Source organism: Maniola jurtina, chromosome 3, assembly GCF_905333055.1.
Source record: "Maniola jurtina chromosome 3, ilManJurt1.1, whole genome shotgun sequence".
NCBI lineage: Eukaryota > Metazoa > Arthropoda > Insecta > Lepidoptera > Nymphalidae > Maniola > Maniola jurtina.
Window position 1 is genome coordinate 9,864,642 of NC_060031.1, and position 21,720 is coordinate 9,886,361.

Sequence of the window (21,720 nt, forward strand, 5' to 3'; positions counted from 1 at the left end):
TTAAGTTTCATTTATTCTTATAAAAGAAATAAAAGTATTTAAACCTATACATCTTCTAATTTCTATTACCATTACACCAATTATATTATTCATGCCTTAGATACAACATCAAATTAATTATTTATTTGCTGTGAGACTCTATATTGTATATGTTGATGTACAACGGTTCAGTTTACAGAACTTCTTTTCTAAGTATCTAGTATAAACAGGTAATAGGCTTACTATTACTTGAGTCAATGACAGAAATATTAGTACTAGATTACAGTTTGTATAATAGTCAAACTATATTATATACATATATGTCGTAGCAAAGTCTATAGTCAAACTATAGACTTTGCTAGGACACAACATGTAAATGTATCTTGAATTAGACTATTATGCTTATAATGAAGCTACATGTTGCTTACATTTTTTAGGCAGGTACAAATTGTCTGCAATCAATTTAAACTTATAAACAAGTTTAAATTAAAAATTTATAACACCCCCAACAAGTGAAGGTTACAGTAACTAGAAAAAAGCTGATAACTTTCAAACGGCTGAACCGATTTTCTTGGTGATATTTATGTTAAAATAAATATGTACAGCATTTCTGTGGCAGCTTGTTAAATTTAACATTTGTATCCTTACTCAGTGTATTGGAGTAAGGAAGGGCAATAAAATAAATTTACAGTGAGTTTTATCATGTAAATACAATAAATTCAACAACTTTTAAAAAAAATATATCATATTTATAATTAAACTGTCCCCAATCATTATGATTCCATTAGTGTTCATTTCTAAGCTTTCCTTTTTAAAACTATTAATTAGATAGTCAAAACTTGCCCTTAAAAACATTTGTTTATCACTGAATGCTCCACATAATTGCTCAAACAGGAGCCAAAGTCAGTCATAATTGGTCAGAAATAATTAAGCACAGTTTTTTTTTGGGCATTCATGGAGATTTATGTTTGAGGTTGAAGGCACTTTTGTGTTACTATTACATTTGTTACCCCTTTATAGTCTACTAATTAAATGATTGAGCATTGCTCTTCCTTGAATTAGCTCTATTTGGCTGCTGACATTGGAGCTTGCTGGTTGAGAGTAATAATCAATACCATCATTATATTGCGTAGAAGGGACATCAGCTGGTGCTGGTAACCGTGCTTTTAATGCGATATTATGTAATACACAGCACGCAAGTGTTATCCTACTAGCAACACAAGGATGGTACTGCAAAACTCGGTCTTTAAGTAGACACCTCCAACGTGCTTTCAGCAATCCAAAGCAGCGCTCAATGCAGTTCCGTGCTTGTATGTGGCGTGTTGTGTACGTCTCTTCTCGAGACCCAGGCAAAGCATCCAATATAGGTGTCATCAGCCAAGGTCTCTGAGGATAGCCAGAATCACCTAAAAACAATCATTGATACAAAATATAATCTCTCTTTATAGTTAGGTACATAATAGTTTTACTACAAGAAAAGTAGTAAATTTAATGTAACTGGAGTTTTTCTAAATTTCATAAGTACAAAGTGCTGGCTACAACCAACCAGTAATAATAAAGGTATTATATTTTTTGTTACCTAGTAGCCAAACACGTTCCCCGCTTTGATGCACTGAGCGCATGTACGTCTCTACTTCGCTGGAAGCCCATATGTACGAGTCATGTGAGGCTCCACCAAACTTGGAATTGACATTAATTATTTCTAGATTGTGATTACATACCTGTAAACATTAGATATTATTACAAATTATACCATATTTCTAGCAAAATAATGATTTCTTATTCATATTCTTATATTGTAAAAGAAAAATTGTCTTAGGTAGGTTTTCTTTACTCACCATCTGAACATTTAAGGAATGATATCCTTTCCTATTGAAATATAAATGTTCAGATTCAGAGGGCTTAACTATTGGTATATGGGTGCAATCAATGCACCCTATAACGCCTGGTATATTATATCTTCTTTGAAACCTACAAAAAATCACACCCAAAGTAAAAATTGTGATCTGTCTTAAGTAAAAATATATAAGCTCTCATCACTTGCTCAATAATCAAAAGGATAATCATGATTTCCACTTACTCTTCTTTGATTTGTGAGCGTTCTTGTGGTGTTTGAGGAAAAACTATCCATTTTTTTATTATGGCATTGTGGTTAAGGGCGTCGACAACCTCTCTGATGCAACGGCTTGTTGTCCTTTGCGTCAAATGATGGCTAACCCCCACAATTCTTTGGTCAGATCCCGTTGCAAAAAAACTAAGAGCACAAAGGACCTAAAATATAGAATAAAAATTTAAGCGTGCTGTACATAAGACATAAAACATAAGTATTTATGTAATATAGCATTTAAAATACATAATAATACATCTCAGTGACTTCTAACCTTTATTTCCAAGGGTATCTCCCGTGAGCCTTTTAATGTGGTTGAAGCCCGTAATTCACGGCAAAGTTTTTTAAAAACTGATTTATTAAGCCTAAACCGTTCTATAAATAGCATTTCAGGCATCTCCTCAATAGGCTCCAATCGTTGCCGGGCACGATATCTTTCTTGGCGTCTTAACCAAACACTTTCATTATGTGCTGCCCACAATAAACGAAGTGTATGCATTCTTAACAATTAACACAAATTTACCGACTAAAAACAAAAAAGAACAACAAAATAATGCAAAAAACCAATAATAAATCACAAAATTTTACACGAAGCTACTCAAAACAATCCACTCAATGTCATTTATTGCGTTTTCTACAGGGTCTTGACGTTCGCTAGAGTTTCCATCAAAGCAATCGCTAACTATCGATGACGCTTGTCAAAAATGTTACTTTGGCTAGCAATTGTCGACACTTCTCTAGTGAATTGTCGTTCGACAGTTGTCTATTCGTACGATGGAATCGATTAAATTAACATTGTCTAGCAAATTTCGATTCGTTTCTATTAGACCACGTGACATTTCGATAGCTAATGTCAATCCCATACATTTTTGGACTTTTCTACTAGCGACATCGCTAATAGAATGTGACTTTGTCTAGGCCCTCTTATCAAGCTCGTTCTAGTTAGGTACGCTATCAAAGTCAGCATAATCAACAACTTATTATAGTATATATGCAAGTAATAAAACATTTCTAACATGTTGGTGCAGAACTCATAAGTACCATGTGTGAGGTTATTAATAAGCGTCCCGATATGCGATCCTCAGATTCATTCTAACACATCACTCTGGTTTTATCCTCGGTCTATTGTACTTTCCGGCTCCAACTACCATCGCTCCTACGACAAGCAAAGCCTGCCCACAACCTCTTGTTAATAGTTTGTGCTTTGACTGTGACCTTAACTGTTCTCCTGCGGATCTTTCTTATCCTTAAGGTAAACATCTGACTTAGAATTCCATAGCTGCTTTCTAAGTGAGGGGAGTCGAATGTGGATCCGGCAGTTTATCGGTAAGAACGGAAAGAATTACTGTACCTATTGACGATTCATGAAAACTCTACTCAATTTTCAGAAAGTGCCTACCTAGCTAATTTTAGTTGTTTTCTTGTTCATCAGTTTTTGACAACTATATTTTTGCAGTTTTATATTTTATTCTTGAATTACTTGTTCAATTTGTAAATACGCGTAAAGTATCATTTTATTTTTGTGAAAATCTAACTTTTGGCTCGCCCTTTCACTAGTAAATGCATTATTAAAAGTTATCTCTTCTTTTCCATTTTAAATGCTTTATTGTTTTTTTTTCTATATTTAGGTATTCTACTTTTGATTCGATTTCACTGGGGGATTCATCGATTTAAGGTTTGTGAAATCAATGGGAGGATTCTTGAATTTTTCTGAAGAGGTTTTGATACCTACTAATTTCAATTATTTTCATGATAATTAATATAATTGACGTTTACATAATACATTGCATAGGTAGGTACAATTTGAAAAGTGTAGCGTGTTGGTGGCATGATGTCCTTCTGAGATTCAGATTTTCAAATTTAATGAAAACAGAAAACCTAACATTACGTTCAATATTATCATGTTCACTTCTAGTAGGTATTCTCGAGTTTTTGATAAGAATTCCCGTCCTCATTACGGAATTCCGCATTGAAATTGTTAGAACATTTAGATGTCGTACCTAAGTCATTAGCGAGTAAGTGTTGTGAAACATAAAATGGAGACGTTAGTGCATGAAAGCCTAGCAACAGAAATAATCAATATTGCAGGGTCTGATTCGAATCTCGTGGCGCCTCGTTGGCGTTGCACACTTGTGGCTGAAATTGCGCCGAGCCCTGCCTTCCCTGCCCCCTCTCTCACCTCAGGCCCTGTACACCCCTCGCACTAGAAAATTGGGTTAAACAGCACGCGGTTGAATACCGCACCGGAAGAGGGGATTTCGGGGTCCGCGGAACTGCGCTTCCACAATGAATGCGGGACAGAGATGTGACTGAGTATTGATTGTCTTCAACATCGAGACGCAGTTTCCTGCGCTAGGTACATTTATGCACACGCCCCTATCACAATCTTGATGGTTATGAATCAGATAAAGATACAAACAAATACTGACCAAAGTATGGTGTGATTATAAAATGATGATTTCATCCATTTTTATTTCAAGTGATACAAAATATGAAGTAGGTACACAATATTCTGTTATGACGCATTAAGTTAAATGCATAAAATATTAAGACTGTGATAAATATTTAACAAAAGATTAGAAATTCGCATTGGTTATAATAACTGAGCAGGCTGTTTATCAAACGAGATTGGATATCAACAGAATGAGGAGCACTATAAAAATAATTTCGTTGATATCTGTTGTAGGCACCTAGGTAGGTATGGATTATGCATCATGCATGCATATTTCAAATTTCAGCGTATAATACGCAATTTGCCGTTATTGAAAAAGTTTCTGTAAAGTATATAAACACTAATTATATGGTTTTTAATTAAACAACTCTATTAAATACTATAATCCAACGCGGATCAATTATGTGCATAACCTAGGCGCATATAGACACATATATTATGCATCGACGTACATAAAATATTGTTGCCAGCTCGCTAACTTTCCATTCGCCTGGTGCTAGGTGTGCTAAATATAGGCACAACAATAAGTGCTTACTGCGTGGTAAATGATTATATAGTTAAGACAAACTAAAGGATTTAAGCAAAGTATCAATATATTTAGTAATCAAGAGAAGATATAAAAATACGAAAAAAACAGCAAATTAATTAAGACTTGGTAGTTTGTAGATTTTACTTTAAAACTTGTTATCTGATACATACTTACGTCATTTAGCCTTGCCAGAACATACCTAAGGCGATAATATTTTCTAACTTTTATTTAAATCACGTGATACAATATTTTTCTTATCGTAACTTTGAATCAGTCGTTGCATTCGCTTAAACATCGGCTTCGGTGCCATAGTTGTTAGTTCAGTAAGGAGGTGGGCTGCTGGTGGTGGAGAGGCGGGGGGCAGGAGGCACAGGAGGGAGTGCAGAGCGGCAACGTTACAATGATAATACTAATATGCCTGTTTGATATGTTTTTACCGTTTATTGCGTTGTTGTTTAGAAAAAAGTTGTTCGTTCTCTATTTGCACTGTCAATTGGTTTGTTTTTTACCCTTCGATAAATTAAAATTTTACTAATAATTTGCCGGGATTGATAAATTATGGAATAATCTTACTTGGTTTGACTGTCGTTCACGAAGCATAGTATCGATTCTCATTGTGGCGGTATTAACAGTACTTTTCCTAAGCTTAAGCAGTTGTTTTCGTTCTTCAAACGCCCTTGGGTGACTTCGTCAGTTCACTCGTCTTCTCGTTTGCCCGCTGATTCTGTAATAAATTAAAACATATAATCTACATAGGTACTACAATTACATACTAGTTATTGGATGATTTAATATCGAAAGAGTAATTTAACAAGTAGGTAGTTAATACTAGTTATATTATGTAGTGTAGATATGTGTTTTTGATTCTTACGTCAAATCGAAAGATCCAATTTTTTACATCGATTTCCACAAATTTTTCGTTTTAGATAAAATTTTGAATTTCTTTGTCTACTAATACTACCTCTTAGTTGATCTTAGAGATAGGTATTTACTGTAGGTTGATAGGATCTTCTCCAATTCCAAGCTTACATGTATGTTCAGAGACTGCAGCTTTTATTATATTAACTACTTACTGCATAAATACTTATGCAAATTAACAAGCTTTGTCGACTGTTCTGCTAAAATGTGTTTTTCATAAGGTTTATCAAGATTATCTAGTATACTTAATATCTGTAATATAAATAACATCTAGAAACAATAGAACAAAGACCCTGATTACGCATAGCTCATGCATTTCCTAACATTCAGTAGTTCTTATGATTAGGCAATGTGTAGGCAAGTTTATGTGAATGATAGTGGGTATGAACCCTGTGAGTTTTGCATTATTTGTTAGTAGTCAACAGTTATACCGTTTTTTTTTTTATAAAGGTTTATGTGAAACTTGTTCAGTTTTTAAAAATTCTTATTTGTCCGCAAAATTCGATCACACCTATTTAGGTTTCTAATAAAGAAATTTCGATCTGTAGTTAATTCCTTAGTGTTTTTTCCCCCAAAATAGGTTTGTCTTTACTCTTTGCACACAGATAGTGCCTTTACTGTTTTTAGAATTACATACTTAAGTACATTGTTTATCCATACAGGTACTAATTAATGAATGCGAAAGTGTGTCTGTTTCTCTAACTCTGTTATCTTTTCACGGCCGATCTGTTCAAAATATTTTGACGAATTTGGTAGGTAAGTACAGAGATAGCTTGAATATCCTGGAGACGGACTAGGCTACTATTTATTCTGGAAAATCAGACTTGTCTCGAGATTTTAAAAAAATACCTACATTCATGTGGACCATATCCATCATCATCATTTTAATTGCTAGACGGCCAGCGATGTCACTTCCACTATATAGCATTGAAATACCTATAATGTACCTAACCTAACTATTCCAGTTGCTAAATTATTCGCTAGTACTACCTATTATTTACTACGTATTCTGATCTAAATCGCTAGGTAGCCTAGGTAGCTTGGAGTTGGAAATGTTACTTCAATAATGTAAAGTTTATCGCACGTTGGTCGCACAATTCTGCCGATACTTCAGCTTGCTGTATACGTACCTACGTATGTACCTTCGTATCTGTGTTTATGTTGGTACATCGCGGCACAGACGCCTACGTAACACGTCCAGTAAGCAGTTTGTTGTGGGGCACGAGCGCCGATATCACGTACTCGTTCGCGGCAGGTCGGTGGCACTCCGCCCGCCACCCGCCGTTGCTAGCTACCGCACCTCGGTCCTCGTTGCGGGAATAATCGGTCAAGTCAATTTCAGTTTTCATTCTGGCTACTTTTGTACATAGTCTCATTGCAATAATGCTCTCAGTGACCATCTGAATATATACTTACTTTTTCCCTTTGAATTATTTGTTCAAAGTTCGTCCCGAACGTATATTGGTGATGTTTATTTTCTGCAAATGCAAAATTTTACGATCTTCTATTTCTTAGTTTGCAATTACGGGCTATTGACCCGCCGCCCGTTCTACGAATGCCATTCGTACCTTTCACAGCAATCTTGCGAAGTAAGTAGGTACCTACTTACGTTAGTAACGAAACTAGGATTTATGCCTGTATCAGTGTTATGTTTTATTGGATTAACAATGCTTCTGGCCTTGTATCCTTGTAAAATGGCGCCTCGCCCGTCGTTATTATTATTACATGCGAAGCGAACTTCGTGACGATCTCCATTCTCCAGCCCCCCGCCTCAAGCCGCCCCGCGGATGCGTATCCGATTGTCGCGAGTCGACTGGCGTTTACTACTTGTCAAACAAGTTAGGTTATTCGGATTATTGAAGCGAAAATTTAACTAAATTAGAGAAAATTGACTTTTTCCTTTGTACATAACATGTAAATAGTGTAAGTTGAGTGCTAAAATTGATGGAAACCAAGTGAAAATAGAAATAAACTGGGCGAGTCGTATGTAAAGACGCCATCTTTCTTTACAGATGTCAGCTGGGTCACAAATTCAGATGGCACCACAAACTACTGTCAACACGGGGCAACCACAACTTAATCAGGACTCCAATATGAGCACAGGTAAAGTGTGTTTAAGTGATACAAGTGCAGTTTAACCTTGTGATGTGATCAGTGAAGTTAAGTGTTTGCATTACACGCTCCCAAGACACAAATTCTTCGAAGGCTAACCTTATTTACAAACTTTGTGGACAAAACTTCTATGGATAACTGCTGTCAAAAGGAGTGTGACGTCAACTTTTTGTGTATAATGCCGGATAGGAACTGCGAAAGTTTAATCTTTCCTCCTGTGATCCGAAGCTATTGCGTGACACTATGCATGACTATAAAAGTGGAACTAACGTGAACCACATCGGTCTGCTCAGCTCTTTATCGAAAAGTGAGTTTATGTCATTTTCCCAGCATACACAGCTTGTGTCCAATACATATTGTTGTTTATTTGCCAAGACATTGCAACGATATACCTATCTATCAAATGATATACTGAAAATAGCCTATATTTTTGTATTAACTTTAATGTTGATGCTTGTCAATGGAGGTAATAGTGATCAACTGATCAGTTCTATCAACTGTAGTCAAAATACCTATTATGAACCTAATAAAATCCCAGTAGAGAGGCCCTCCAGGTTTGCCTATGTTATTTTGATACATTTTAGTACCTTCCTGTCTTCATAATAGTGCTCCAATTCTGTTATGAACTAAAGGTTTCTTTTTTACTGTCCTGGACAATGCCTTAGCTTAAATTTTCATCATTCTTAGGTGTCTATTATGTAGACAGAGATCAGTTGATTGCTTGCTAAGTTGTTTTTGTATAATAAAATTCTACAATGTATTTAGTTGATTAAGAAAATGCATCCATTGAATCACTTTCTGACCGCCCCATGACCTTTCAGGATCCTCACATAGTGATAAAGAAGTGGATGCATTGACTCCTGAAAAGTCTGCTGCTATGCGAGGTTCAAATTCAGTTCCTGGCAGTACTTTGGTGCCACCAAGTGGTGCCACACCTACTATAGCAATGCCTGAACGGAAGAGAAAACGGAAAGGTACTATAACTTTATTTTAATAAGTATAGTGCATGCAAAACAAGTTGTCCAATCTGAAGTTACAACATGGCGGATTGCGTAGGTCATAGACTAAAGATATACACAAGCCTGGATCAGATCTATTTTTGTACAATGCCTAGTCTTGCCTTGAGTTCAGATTGGGCTACTTTTTTCCGCTCACTGTAATATTGATTAATTTAGATTCTAGAATCTAGATCAAGTAAATTTGATTGGAAAATTTGTAAGGATTTTGTTAATTTATCAGTTTAGAACCCCCTGCTTACTTGCTGGAATTTCTGATAACCCTTTCTTAGTGTGGAGCTACATTATATAAAGAACCTACATGTCATATTAAGCTGTATGTTGATTTTTTATATATGTAATACATACTGGCTTTTCCCCGTGACTATCTCTGTGGACTGTTTTAAAATCTTGTGGGAATAATTTGATTTTCCACAGTATGTCACTCTCCATATATTTACAGGTCTTTAACTATGTCCAATATCCATGCAATCACATCGATCTGTTGCTTTGTTGCGACTTGATTGAAGGACAACTAATAAACCAATCAACCAACAAACATACACACTTCTGCATTTAGAGTGATAGCACTTGAGAATATAGCTATCTATCAGTGAAATAACTTTCAGAATGAGATCATTATTTCAGAAATTACCCCCTAGACTCTACTAAACTAACAAACTTTGCCCCTTTGTAAAATTAGTGTAGACTAGCTGACCCACCCAGGCTTCATTTGCATTCATATGACAATTCCTTAGTGGAGGTCTACATGGTAAAGACAAAAACGACCCCAACAACACAAGCTGTTTGTGATGTCAGTCAGTCAGATTCTTTTACAAATATAGAAAATAGATTAATTTGTAAACAGAGAGAGCATGTAGTGTTCAGAGAAGTTAAGTTGTTAATACTGTAATTGTTTCCAGGTGAGGAAGGTGTAGGTGGTGGTGGAGGGGGCGGCGGTAAACAAAGGCATAACTCTTCAGATAAAAATATCAGAGAATATTTTTCCAAGCACCCTTCGTCCAGTCCTGTTCGGCTTGCAGGAGCTAAGTCACCTTCGCCACAAGGCGCTAACTATCCTATGGTAATTCCTAATTTATTTTTATCATCTCGAAGATCAATAATGGTGGTTTTGTGTGTGATTCTTTTTTTTTTGTTTACTTATATTGGTAACTTATGTTGAAAATGTTTTAATATTTCTAGTACCCACCATCATCACCTTCATCATTATTGCCTTCGGGAGGTGACTTTTTACGAACCGCCTCACAACAGCGACCTCTCACTTCTGTTAAACAGGTACTGTCTATCATGATTTATTTGACTGCCTTGGTCTAGTGGTTAGCTCATTCTGATGATGAGATTCGAGTCTCGGGTGGCACAGCATGGGGGTTTTCTATCAAGAAAATATTCTCAGTAGAACTTGGCAGTGTCATAACCCTGTTTTGTAAAGCCAATATTCCTTCACCTGATCTCTCCCCGCTACTGCTGGACTGCTGTTCTCTTGGAAAGGGAGAGTGAGGGAATGGGAAATGCACCTGTTTCTGTGCACACTCTTGTGCACTTTAATATGTTGGCTATTTGGCTTTAGATTCCATTCAAATTGGCTTTCAATCAAGAGAATATTATTATTGACACCAATTTACAATTCACACTAGATTCCTAGTATTTAATTTTACACTCATATGGCCAAAATTAGTAATCAATCTATCCATAACCTTCCAATAACGTGATGTGGTCGTATGTCAGAAAACACCATACAATTTTTAACAAATGACAGATTACAGATTGGATTGGTTATTTATTTCGGCTGTTAAATATGCAAACCTTTGACAGATTCAAACAGAAATGACATGTCAGAGGATACAAGAGTTAGAAACTCAAGCTTCAACTGACTTAGAAGTAAGGAATAATAGAATAGAAGAATTAACAAGAAGTAATGAAGAGTTAAAACACCAAGTTCAAGCACAGAGCAAGGTACTACTGCAACTATGATAGTTGTTATTTTCAATGTTTGTCCTTAATCTTGCTGAGTTTTCACACAGTGTAAAAAATGTTTAATTAACAGTTTAATGAATATAACTAAAGTATTATAGATGTTAGCATGTTGATAGAGCATGTCAGTGGTACTGAAAAGTGGCAGATGTCCTACAGTAGGTCCATATTATATTATAGGTTGAGATGTCAATATAAACGGTGAAGGAAAACCAGGAACAAGAAAAAGGATTGTGAATAAACCTGCATGCCTGAGTGTCCATAATATTCTCAAAGGTATGTGAGGTATGTGAAGTCTTGGCTGCCATAATGGACTATGGCCAAGGGACTTAAACCCTTAACATTTTGAAAGGAGATTCATGCTTAATAATGGGCCAGTCATGAGTTGATGACAATGATAGAAATATGCAATAATATAAATGCCCATACCTAAGCCATAATTATGATTTCAAGAAATATGTATAAGCTAATAAGTAATTACTTTATTTATCATTTTTAGGTTATAGACCAGCATAAATCACATATAAACAAATGTCTAGAAGTGGTTAAAAAATTATTAAATGAAAAAAGTTCTATTGAAAAGAAGGAAGCACGACAGCGATGTATGCAGAATAGGTTAAGGCTTGGTCAGTTTGTTACCCAACGAGTTGGCGCTACCTTCCAAGAGAACTGGACTGATGGCTATGCATTTCAAGAACTCACAAGGTAAACAGAATTAATATAAGGGTAGTTCTCACCAAATCTCGAAATTCTTGTCCTTACAGTTTTGACAGAAACCTATTAGAGATATAACGGTAACTATTATTTCCTTGTAATCTGCATTACTCTGCCTAAGAGTGTCGGTTATAATTTCGGAATTACATGTGTAAATAAAAAAAAATACATTCTATTGAATACCCCTAAAATCATTACTTCACTATGTCCCAAACTCCAGATTGAATTACCTTTATATTTTTAAATACACAAAAAAATCAATTTAAATGACGCAAGTTTCACTAATTGATTAAATATATAACAGATTTACGAAAATACTCTCTATTTGAATTATAAATTATGTACCAGAATTTAAAAAATTAAATATACACGTGTCCCAGAAAATTAAATCAGTTCCTCACACGGTTAGTGACAGTCATATTATGAACGCACTTTTAATCAAACATGAACGCTAGCAATAGTTTTTGATAGTTGACGGTACAGTCGATTTATCAATATGGCGACTGCATCGCCTGGATGTTAGAGTTTTTGTTGCGGAAAGGTTTAACTTCTATTTTTTAAAGATTACATTTGTGATCGTCATTACATCACATCTTATAAAAACAAAAGGTTAGTACTTTAACTATTATTAATTTATACCACAAAGTAAGTTTTTGGGAGTAGTCAATTATACAAAAAAATCTTTGCCAAAGTGAGGTTATGTCACGAGATTTTTTTGAATATGCTTGATTTCGTCATTACCTCACCGTCATTCCCTCATTTTGATTGGTAGTGAGTACGTAAGGAACTTTTATAAAAAAGTTTATTGTGGGGACCACTATATAAGTAAAATTTAGTAACATAATTACAACATAATTTATAAAAAATAAATACAAATTTCTACCAATAATTTTTATCAATTTACCGGAACGGAATTTCGAGATTTGGTGAGAATTACCCATAAACAGTTGAATTATCACATAGTGTAGTGCGATAATAATTATATTTGTAGACCAAAATATTACCACCTTTTTCGTATGCGACCCAAACGCGCAAGGTGACACGCGATACTAAAATGTCGATGAAAGATAATATATAATAAGAAAAGATCGAGGATGTGAGAATAAATCATAAAATTGGGACAGGCATGGCCTGCTCAGTGCCACTTCAGCTTGCTAATAGTTTGGGATATGTCAGTGACCTTGGTTCTCCTGCGGATCTCCTCATTTCGAATCTTATCCCTCAGGAAGACTCCTAACATAGACCTCTCTGTAGCTTGCTGAGTGATTTTGAATTTGCCCATAATAATTGATAAATAATAAAATATAATCATTTCTTCCCATTCCAGGCGGCAAGAGGAAATAACAGCAGAGAAAGAGGAGATAGACCGACAGAAGAAGCTACTGTTAAAGAAGAGGCCGTCAAACAGTGAAGGCGGTGGTGGGCGAGGCAAGCGCACGTCGAGCGTGTCTGCGCCCACCACGCCGCAGCCGCAGCCGCTGCACAACGGCACGGACGCGCCCACCTTCCTCAAACCCGACCCCCTGCCCAGTATGACGTCGCAGGAGTACTACGAGGCTGATGAGATATTAAAGGTATTTTTTTTCTCTCTCGTCTGGCTTTTACAATGATTAGCCAATGTCAAGTTTGTAGTTATTTGTAACAAGTTAGCTAAACTATACAAGTATGGACCCCGTCTGTGCCGGCGCTCGCCGACATACGCACGGCACCCCCTTAGAGCGCTTTCCAGTCAGTTTTAACAAAAAAAACACTCCAAAAAGTCACAACACGCGCGCCAGCAAACGCCACCACAGACGAAGTCCATATTAAAGGTATGTGTCTAGCGTACTGCGCCCACCACACCGCGCCCACCACACCACGTTGCCGCTGCACTTCGGCATGGACGCGCCCACCTTCCTCAAACCCGACCCCCTGCCCAGAACGCAGTATTACTATGAAGCTGATGAAATATTGAAGATATGTCTCTAGAATGCCGTGCCCACCACACCGCAGCCACTGCACAACGGCCCGCCGTGGCCACCTAAGAGAAGAGTAAGAGTAAGAGTACTAGGAGAGTGATGAGATATTGCGTGCCGCGCCCACCACGCCGACGTGCGCCGCAGCCTCTCAGTGCAGCTACAGAGTTCTTCTATTTCCTGGGCCTATTTCCGCACAGCACAATGTTGACTTGTGTATTTCATGACTCATGCATTACTATAAAGGTTGCCAAATAATGAATTTGAGTAGTTATCTTAATCTGGCAAGGCTTAGAAGACTGCTGAGGTTCTAATCGAGCATGGACTTGCAGTACTAGTATGTTTGGCTTTGATTGTTTAACAATCAGCAAGGTTCCTTCTGATTAATGATATTTATGATGCCGGTGACTTCGTCCGTGTGGATTTAGGTTTTTAAGATCCCTTGGGATCTGTTTGATTTTCTGGGATAAAAAGTTGCCTATGTCAATTACAGGGACGTAAGCTACCTCGGTACCAAATTTCTTATAAATTGGTTAAGCAGATGGGTTTTTAGGAATCCTGTGCAAACTCTTTGATTTTCCAGGACAAAAAGTAGCCTATGTCCGTCCCCGGGATATAAGCTAACCCTGTACCAAATTTTGTCAGAATCGTTTAAACTTTTGGGCTGTGAAAAGATAGCAGACAGACAGACACACTTTTACATTTATAATATTAGTATGGATTTACTTAATTTAATACTGATACCTATCACCTTGCAATACTGATGTAAGCCTTATTGTTTCAGCTAAGGCAAAGTGCCTTAAAGAAAGAAGATGCAGACTTACAATTAGAAATGGAAAAACTAGAAAGAGAGAGAAATCTTCACATTAGAGAATTAAAGCGGATACACAATGAAGACCAAAGTCGATTCTCACAGCATCCTGTGTTATCCGAAAGGTAAGGATATATTTTTAACACAGTAAGAGTTTGATATGAAAACAAAAATATTGATATTTTATTCTTGAGAATCCTCCTCTTTAAAATGCTGGAGCCATTTTAAAGAGCTACTCTCTCAATAAGCTACTATTCTAAAACAATACTAAATGTTGACATTTTTTAATATCTTTATTACACATATAAACAGGAATACAATACAAGATACAGATGAAATTATACAACATTTTTCTTGATTTCATTACCGATTTTACTAATGATAAGAACAACCAAAATAAAAATCACACAAGAATCACAATATGTTTTAATTCATTTAAAAAAAATATTTTTCTGTTTTGATACATTTTGTATGTGACAAATATATAATATGCTTACTGAGACATTTTTATACTAATTAAATGTCTATGATTCTTTAATTTAGCAATATTTCATACTTTATTAAACATGAGAGTCATATTTATTGCATTTGCTGCTCTTTAATCATTATACTGTTTGTTTGGACTTTGTTTTTAATAAAGATTCCATATGACCTTCAATGAATATTATGAGAACATTATTTATCGTATGGCTATAGCTAGTCGGCAGTTGTTATATTATAAAAGATTCCAGTAGGAATAATACCTGTATTTATTTATAAAAAAAACATAGGTTCGTCTTGGTAGCCCGAGTGTCACTGGGTACATGTTTTAAAAATCATAATGGCAGTTTTTATTCAATTTAATGTGCTGAAAATATGCAGTGCAAACCACAGTCAGGAAACTATTAAAATGACTTGCTGAAAAATTATAAGATAGCTTTAAAAAATGCGTGCCTGTTGCAGGTACCTGCTGCTAATGCTGCTGGGTAAAGGCGGCTTCAGCGAGGTGCACAAGGCGTTCGACCTGCGCGAGCAGCGCTACACGGCGTGCAAGGTGCACCAGCTCAACAAGGACTGGAAGGAGGACAAGAAGGCCAACTACATCAAGTGAGTCTGTATGCCGGCACTGACTACAACTAATTGCGATGTTTTTATTTACATCTGCCATTTTTGTTGCTGGCTATTGTTTTTTTTTTATACTAAGGTCAATCTCCACATATCAAGGTCAAGGCATTATTCTGTCACACTCAAATCAATCAGAGGATTACCATCAGTTAGATATCTATGTTTAAAAATGTGAGTTACCCATTTCCAGGATGCAACTACAAGGTATCTCACTGTATACCTACGTTTTATCCCGGAAAAGTAAAGTATTCCTTCGGGATTTTTTAAAAACTAAATCATCATCATCTCACGTCTGTTGTTCTATATGTAATCAAAATTAGGTACAATCAAGTTGTATGATAATAATGCTTTATCGTTATCATCATTATGGTCACTTTTGTTAAACAAGTACATAAAAACCACATACTGATATACTAGTTGTCCCACTCAAGTTTCAGACTACTGCTTGGTTCCTATGTATAATAAATAATAATAATTTACGTTTATATAATCAATTTTGTAGCAATATCTGTTAGGTTTAACTGTCGTTAAATTATCACCATTAGAATCTCAAAATGTACATAAGTACCAAAGTATAAAATAAAATATGATTTGGCTTTGGTACCAATAGTACTAACTTAAAATATCATCTGTAAACTGTAAAACGGTGGTATCTTAATTTTACAACTTTTAGAATGAAGGAATAATGCTAAATAGTGATTGTATACACCTGCCAGTTACACCTGCCAGTATAGGGGAAGCCTCACTAGTGTATGTGATATGATTCAAATTTTTCTAAACTAGGTAACACTGTCTTGAACTGCACACTGCATATTATGAAATAATAGTATAAAGTGAAATTGTCGATAGGACCTGCATTTTACACTGAGAACTGGCAACACCAGTTCAAAGTCGATGTAAAATGCAGATTGTTCCTTATGTTGTATCTCCTACTGTAAAAAAAGGATTAGCACTTTATTTATTCTGCGAATTGGATTCTGTTTCTATGAACAGTTTGGTAAAAAGACTCTGCCATAAATATAATGATAATAAAAACTGTATTTTAATAAATTATTTTCCTCAAGTAATTTTTTGCAATACTACAAAATATGCTTGTTTTAATTAGTTTGCCAAGTTGACCTTTTTGTCATTATTCAAAACAAGGTTTTAGATCTGTTAAATTTGATTGTTTCTGTTTGTTTCAGACATGCACTCCGGGAGTACAACATTCACAAGGCTCTGGACCACCCTCGGATTGTGAAGCTTTACGATGTATTTGAAATAGACGGAAATTCATTTTGTACAGTTCTTGAATACTGTAATGGACATGATCTCGACTTTTATCTCAAACAGGTACAGAAAAACAATCATAATAATCAAAAGCTGTTTGTTTCTCTTAAGACAAGTAGAATCCCCAATACCTTGTATTATTCCATTCATTATCGTCAAATTATTAATGTTAATTTGTTTAAACAATCTTATCTTCTATCTGTAGTGGAATCTAGATTGTAATAGCAATGTTACATGAGTAATAAAAATAACATTTATGAATGCATTATAATGATTAAAGATTTTAATTATGCAATAAATTACACATCAAAATGACACATAGGCAGACAGATAGACTGCCATAAAAGAATGGAATTTTTTCGCAAGGTTACAATCTATAGATTAGAGTAGTAGGTTAACATTTTTGCGCCAACAGTCAACAACTCTTCTTTTAGAAATAATAAAATGATCAGCGCGGTTTCCCTCGATTGTTTGATGATATGTACATAATATAAATAGTCTATGTTATTTATGCATAAAGTAGCTTTCTTTTGGTGAAAGAATTATAATTAAAATCGGTTCAGTAGTTTAAAAGTTTATCAATTACAAACAAATCTCTCCTCTTCATAATATTTGTTCGGATAACATTATTCGTTATACGGGAAGGCACGTCAGACACGACTCTACCACTGCCTCCAGCACTCTGTGCAGGCTGCGACAATATATGTAGTATCATTTCTGAGAATATGTTTATTGTACAATGAATATTCTTATTAAGCTCAATAAGACAGAAATAATAATCTCAGTCAGGATAGCTCAAAAATTATAAAATTCTGAGTAAACGTTATCTCAAAATATTTGCTTCTATAGCGTGCGCTTCACTAAACTTGCGACGAAAAAATGATTGCACACCGTGTGCGTTGAGGCCGTAACGAGTTCTGGACAAACATTTTTTCTACATGGATCAGGAATTTTTGCCCTCCGCGGACAAAAGTCTCTCGTACAGACGAGAGCCCCTTTTTTATCAAATTCAAGTAAGCCCTTTACTGCAATCTCACCTGATGGTAATTGATGAATGATGATGCAGTATAAAATGAAAGTGGGCTAACCTGGAAAGGGTATGGCAGTTTTCATTAAACTCATACCCCTTTACCCTAAAGCGCTCTGAAAGTCTGACATAGTGAAATTATCCCAGTTAGGTATCCCTGCTAAGCATATTGTCTAAATGTTGGTTTATATTATCAGTTTTGCAGGATATATGTTGTTGATTCCAGCACAAGACAATCCCAGAGCGAGAAGCGCGGTCGATCGTGATGCAAGTGGTGTCCGCGCTGAAGTACCTGAACGAGATAAAGCCGCCGGTGATCCACTACGACCTGAAGCCCGGCAACATCCTGCTCACGGAGGGCAACGTGTGCGGGGAGATCAAGATCACAGACTTTGGGCTCTCCAAGGTCATGGACGAAGAGAACTACAACCCCGACCATGGCATGGATCTCACCAGCCAAGGTGCTGGCACTTACTGGTAAGTCGTGTCTATGTATGATTCCATACTAATCATTATCATCATCATCATCATCTCAACCCACTACCAGATCACTGAGGGTTTCCTCTCAGTATGAGAAGGGCTTGGGTCCACCACACTGGCCAAGTGCGGATCGTCAGGCTTCACACACCTTTGAGAAGATTGTGGAGACATCTCAGGCCTGCAGCTTTCCTCCTGATGTTTTCCTTCATTGTGATATTTAATGGCTTGAATTTTAAAACACACGTAACTCTCAAAATTTAGAAGTGCATCCTTGGAACCTGAGAACTCACGAATAAAGTTTTGACCACTAGGCTACCACCACTTCCCATACTTATAGCGTAAATACATACAATCAGACAAAACCCTGATCTTGACTAAATTAAAGTAGAAAACGTTTGCATCCTGATGACAGGGATACTTTTGTCCCAGAAATATAAACACGTCGATCCGTTGCAACGTAATTGAAAGACAAATCAAAAACAAACACACTTTCGCATATTTTGTATTATGAGTATGAATTATCCCCCTCTAGATCTTATAGCACAGAGCTGAACCATAGGGTTAAGTTCGTGACACAATCTTCCAAAAATTAACATTGATAATCTCGTTTTTAGGTACTTGCCACCAGAGTGCTTTGTAGTTGGCAAGAACCCACCAAAGATCAGTAGTAAGGTGGACGTGTGGAGTGTCGGCGTCATTTTCTACCAGTGCCTGTACGGCAAGAAGCCCTTCGGCCACAACCAGAGTCAGGCCACTATCCTAGAAGAGAACACGATCCTGAAGGCGACTGAAGTTCAGTTTGCCAACAAACCCACAGTCAGTAATGAGGCTAAAGTGAGTGCAATTTTACTAGTTCTCTTTATTTTGGCTGCCTATAGAAAACTGAGTAATGTGCCCCCTATCTTGAAATTTTCTATTTGAATAATCGATACTCAAGTTCAGTGATATCCACGAATATATAGGTAAAGGTAGATCGAGCGCTTCTAATACCTACTTGAAGCAAGTACTTACTTATCGCTCTTCGACTACAAAATTAGAGCGAGAGGACACCAATGGCTTTCAACCTTTTACTCACTCAGCTGTCAAAATAGGATAGCGATACATAGGTATTTACTTCAAGCCGGTATAAAGTTGATTTCTAACTACGTCTAAAACTAACTACGTTTTAAATGTCACTGTCTAAGTGTGAACAGTGACATTTGAAAGTAGGGTGAGCGATATTTATATATTATATTATATTCCATAGTTTGAAGTCAACTTTAGCAGCGGTCGATCCATCTTTATCTATACATTCGTATTATCCAATACGAGGGCCGGTACCTACCATAGGATATAATATGATTTAGACTTGTGTGAAGGGGGACATCGAAATCTGATTTTTTTCACGAATTGTTCGGGCTGACAGAAACTTTATCTGTTGAGGTATTTAATATTTCACATATTTAACCACATTTCTATTTCCCGTATTTGTATGATTTCAAATTCTTATGCTTATTCTATTTTGTCCGTACGTCAGTTTATTTTAATTAATATCGCATCGCGCAGTGCCATGCTATTTGTAATATTCCACGTCATGCATGTATGCTATTTTTGGGAGCATAAATCACTTTGAAAAGCGCGCTATTTTGCAGTCTTTCTTGATCTGGTTGGTTAATTATAAACTGCCATTTTCTATCTTTTTGTCAGCCCGAAGGGGTTTTTTATATTTAGGAGAAGTCTATAGCGCTTTCCACGTTTACCAAGTTTGAAGTTACACAGACTCGGATACAAATCTTTAATGAAACCACATATTTTTACGGAAACCTGGAAAACCACAAACATAATACCAGATACCGAACCAGCCTCATGAGAACTTACCACATAGTTTGATAACTACAGTGACGTTATCGACTATCGCCACTCTGGCCTCCCACGTAGTTTGACAGCTACCGCTATCGTCGCTGATCATCACTTGTTTTCCTACCTTAGGCTAAAATGCAGTTGTAACTAGAACACCATAAATTCAGTCAAGCGATTGTAGAAATTGAATATATGCATGGAATCCATCATTAGCTGTATTCGTTTTTTGTGGTTCTTTTATTATAAAAAATCAAATACATAAAAAATATTTTAAATCAATTGTGAAGACAACATACTCATAATAATACTGTACTTTATATTTTATATTTCTTTTCAATAAATAGTAGATAGAAGCTAGCCGCACTTTGGATGAGTTTCCATTCGAATTTGACTTGCGCGAACACCTATGAATACCTAGTAACAATCCCGATCTTCCGACTATTATGGGAACGCGCAGACTTAGTGCGAATTAGTCAAACTTATACCCAGTCTGTCTGCTCCCATAGTACTTAGAAGTTTGTTTTCGTACGCATCCAAAGTGGGGTTAATCTTGTAATACGGCTAGTGGCCGTTTTGTTCGGGTGACGTGTTTGAGACGTGCGTGTTTCCGCAGAGCTTCATCCGCGCGTGCTTGGCGTACCGCAAGGAGGAGCGCATCGACGTGTTCGGGCTGGCGCGGCACGAGTACCTGCAGCCGCCCATGCCAAAGCCGCGCGGCGCGGCGAGTGGCGCGGCGGGCGGCGCGGCGGCCAGCGCGGCGCCGGCCGCCTTCAGCGCGGGGCTGTTCGCGGCGGGCTCGTCGTCCTAGCCGCGCCGCGCGCGCCCGCGCCGCCCGCGCGCGGCGCGCCCGCCCGCTGTCCCGCGAACTGAAACCGCGTTACACTTGTAAAATGACTATATCATTTACGGATTCAATTGTTTAAGATTATGCTTATTGTTGACTGTATTTATTGAGCAGGTGATAGAATGTGATTCTCCATTTATGAATGGTTATCATCCGTTTATCACTGGAAAGCAATCCCTGGGAGCATGTCCCGTACATATTATATAAGTTAATCCTATTAAAAAAGTTAAAAATAACGCTGCAGTATTTATTCACTTAATCCCTATCCAGTAATTATTATTGACTTCCTATGCAAAAATTTGAATAGGAGTTTGAGGGTGCCTTTCCACCAGAGATGTGCTATGCAGCTATGCTGCGAAGATATGAAATCTGCGCTACGAAAATATGTGACTGTTTCCACCAATACTAAGCTATGTAGCTGTGCGACGACGATGTCCACTGTCGACGGCCCATAGCAGGCATCCATAGCACGTATCCTTCCATATAAAAACATATCTTAGTTGAATCCGTTTCCACTAGTGCTAAGCTATGTGAACTAATAAATATGATTGGTGCATATCAAACGCATCCATAGCAACGTAACATAGCACATC

At 36.8% G+C, this 21,720-nt stretch overlaps 2 protein-coding genes across 13 annotated transcripts in view; one reads left to right on the forward strand and one right to left on the reverse strand.

Moving 5' to 3' along the window:
* The window catches only part of LOC123880983 (serine/threonine-protein kinase tousled-like 2), a 46,716-nt gene extending 25,353 nt beyond the window's left edge, over nt 1-21,363 (forward strand). For 6 of the 12 annotated variants that reach the window (XM_045929446.1, XM_045929450.1, XM_045929445.1 and 3 more), the window contains 13 exons: nt 7,998-8,088; nt 8,919-9,071; nt 10,016-10,176; nt 10,296-10,388; nt 10,926-11,066; nt 11,584-11,789; nt 13,126-13,372; nt 14,538-14,689; nt 15,507-15,650; nt 16,853-17,000; nt 18,191-18,441; nt 19,059-19,278; nt 20,897-21,363. In XM_045929446.1, the coding sequence (XP_045785402.1) occupies nt 7,998-8,088; nt 8,919-9,071; nt 10,016-10,176; nt 10,296-10,388; nt 10,926-11,066; nt 11,584-11,789; nt 13,126-13,372; nt 14,538-14,689; nt 15,507-15,650; nt 16,853-17,000; nt 18,191-18,441; nt 19,059-19,278; nt 20,897-21,091 (2,202 nt within the window). In that variant the 3' untranslated portion in view covers nt 21,092-21,363. Of the gene's footprint in view, nt 1-5,452; nt 5,564-7,247; nt 7,909-7,997; nt 8,405-8,918; nt 9,072-10,015; nt 10,177-10,295; nt 10,389-10,925; nt 11,067-11,583; nt 11,790-13,125; nt 13,373-14,537; nt 14,690-15,506; nt 15,651-16,852; nt 17,001-18,190; nt 18,442-19,058; nt 19,279-20,896 lie in introns of those variants that run through there. The other 6 variants (XM_045929455.1, XM_045929456.1, XM_045929457.1 and 3 more) reach the window with 5 other exon arrangements.
* Nucleotides 994-3,004, reverse strand: LOC123880985 (putative nuclease HARBI1). The gene is made up of 5 exons (XM_045929459.1): nt 2,361-3,004; nt 2,060-2,250; nt 1,818-1,950; nt 1,559-1,700; nt 994-1,385 (listed from the first exon to the last, which is right to left on the reverse strand). The coding sequence occupies exons 1-5, from the start codon at nt 2,583-2,585 to the stop codon at nt 994-996; spliced, it is 1,083 nt and encodes a 360-aa protein (XP_045785415.1). The 5' UTR covers nt 2,586-3,004.
* Nucleotides 21,364-21,720: the final 357 nt, after the last annotated feature.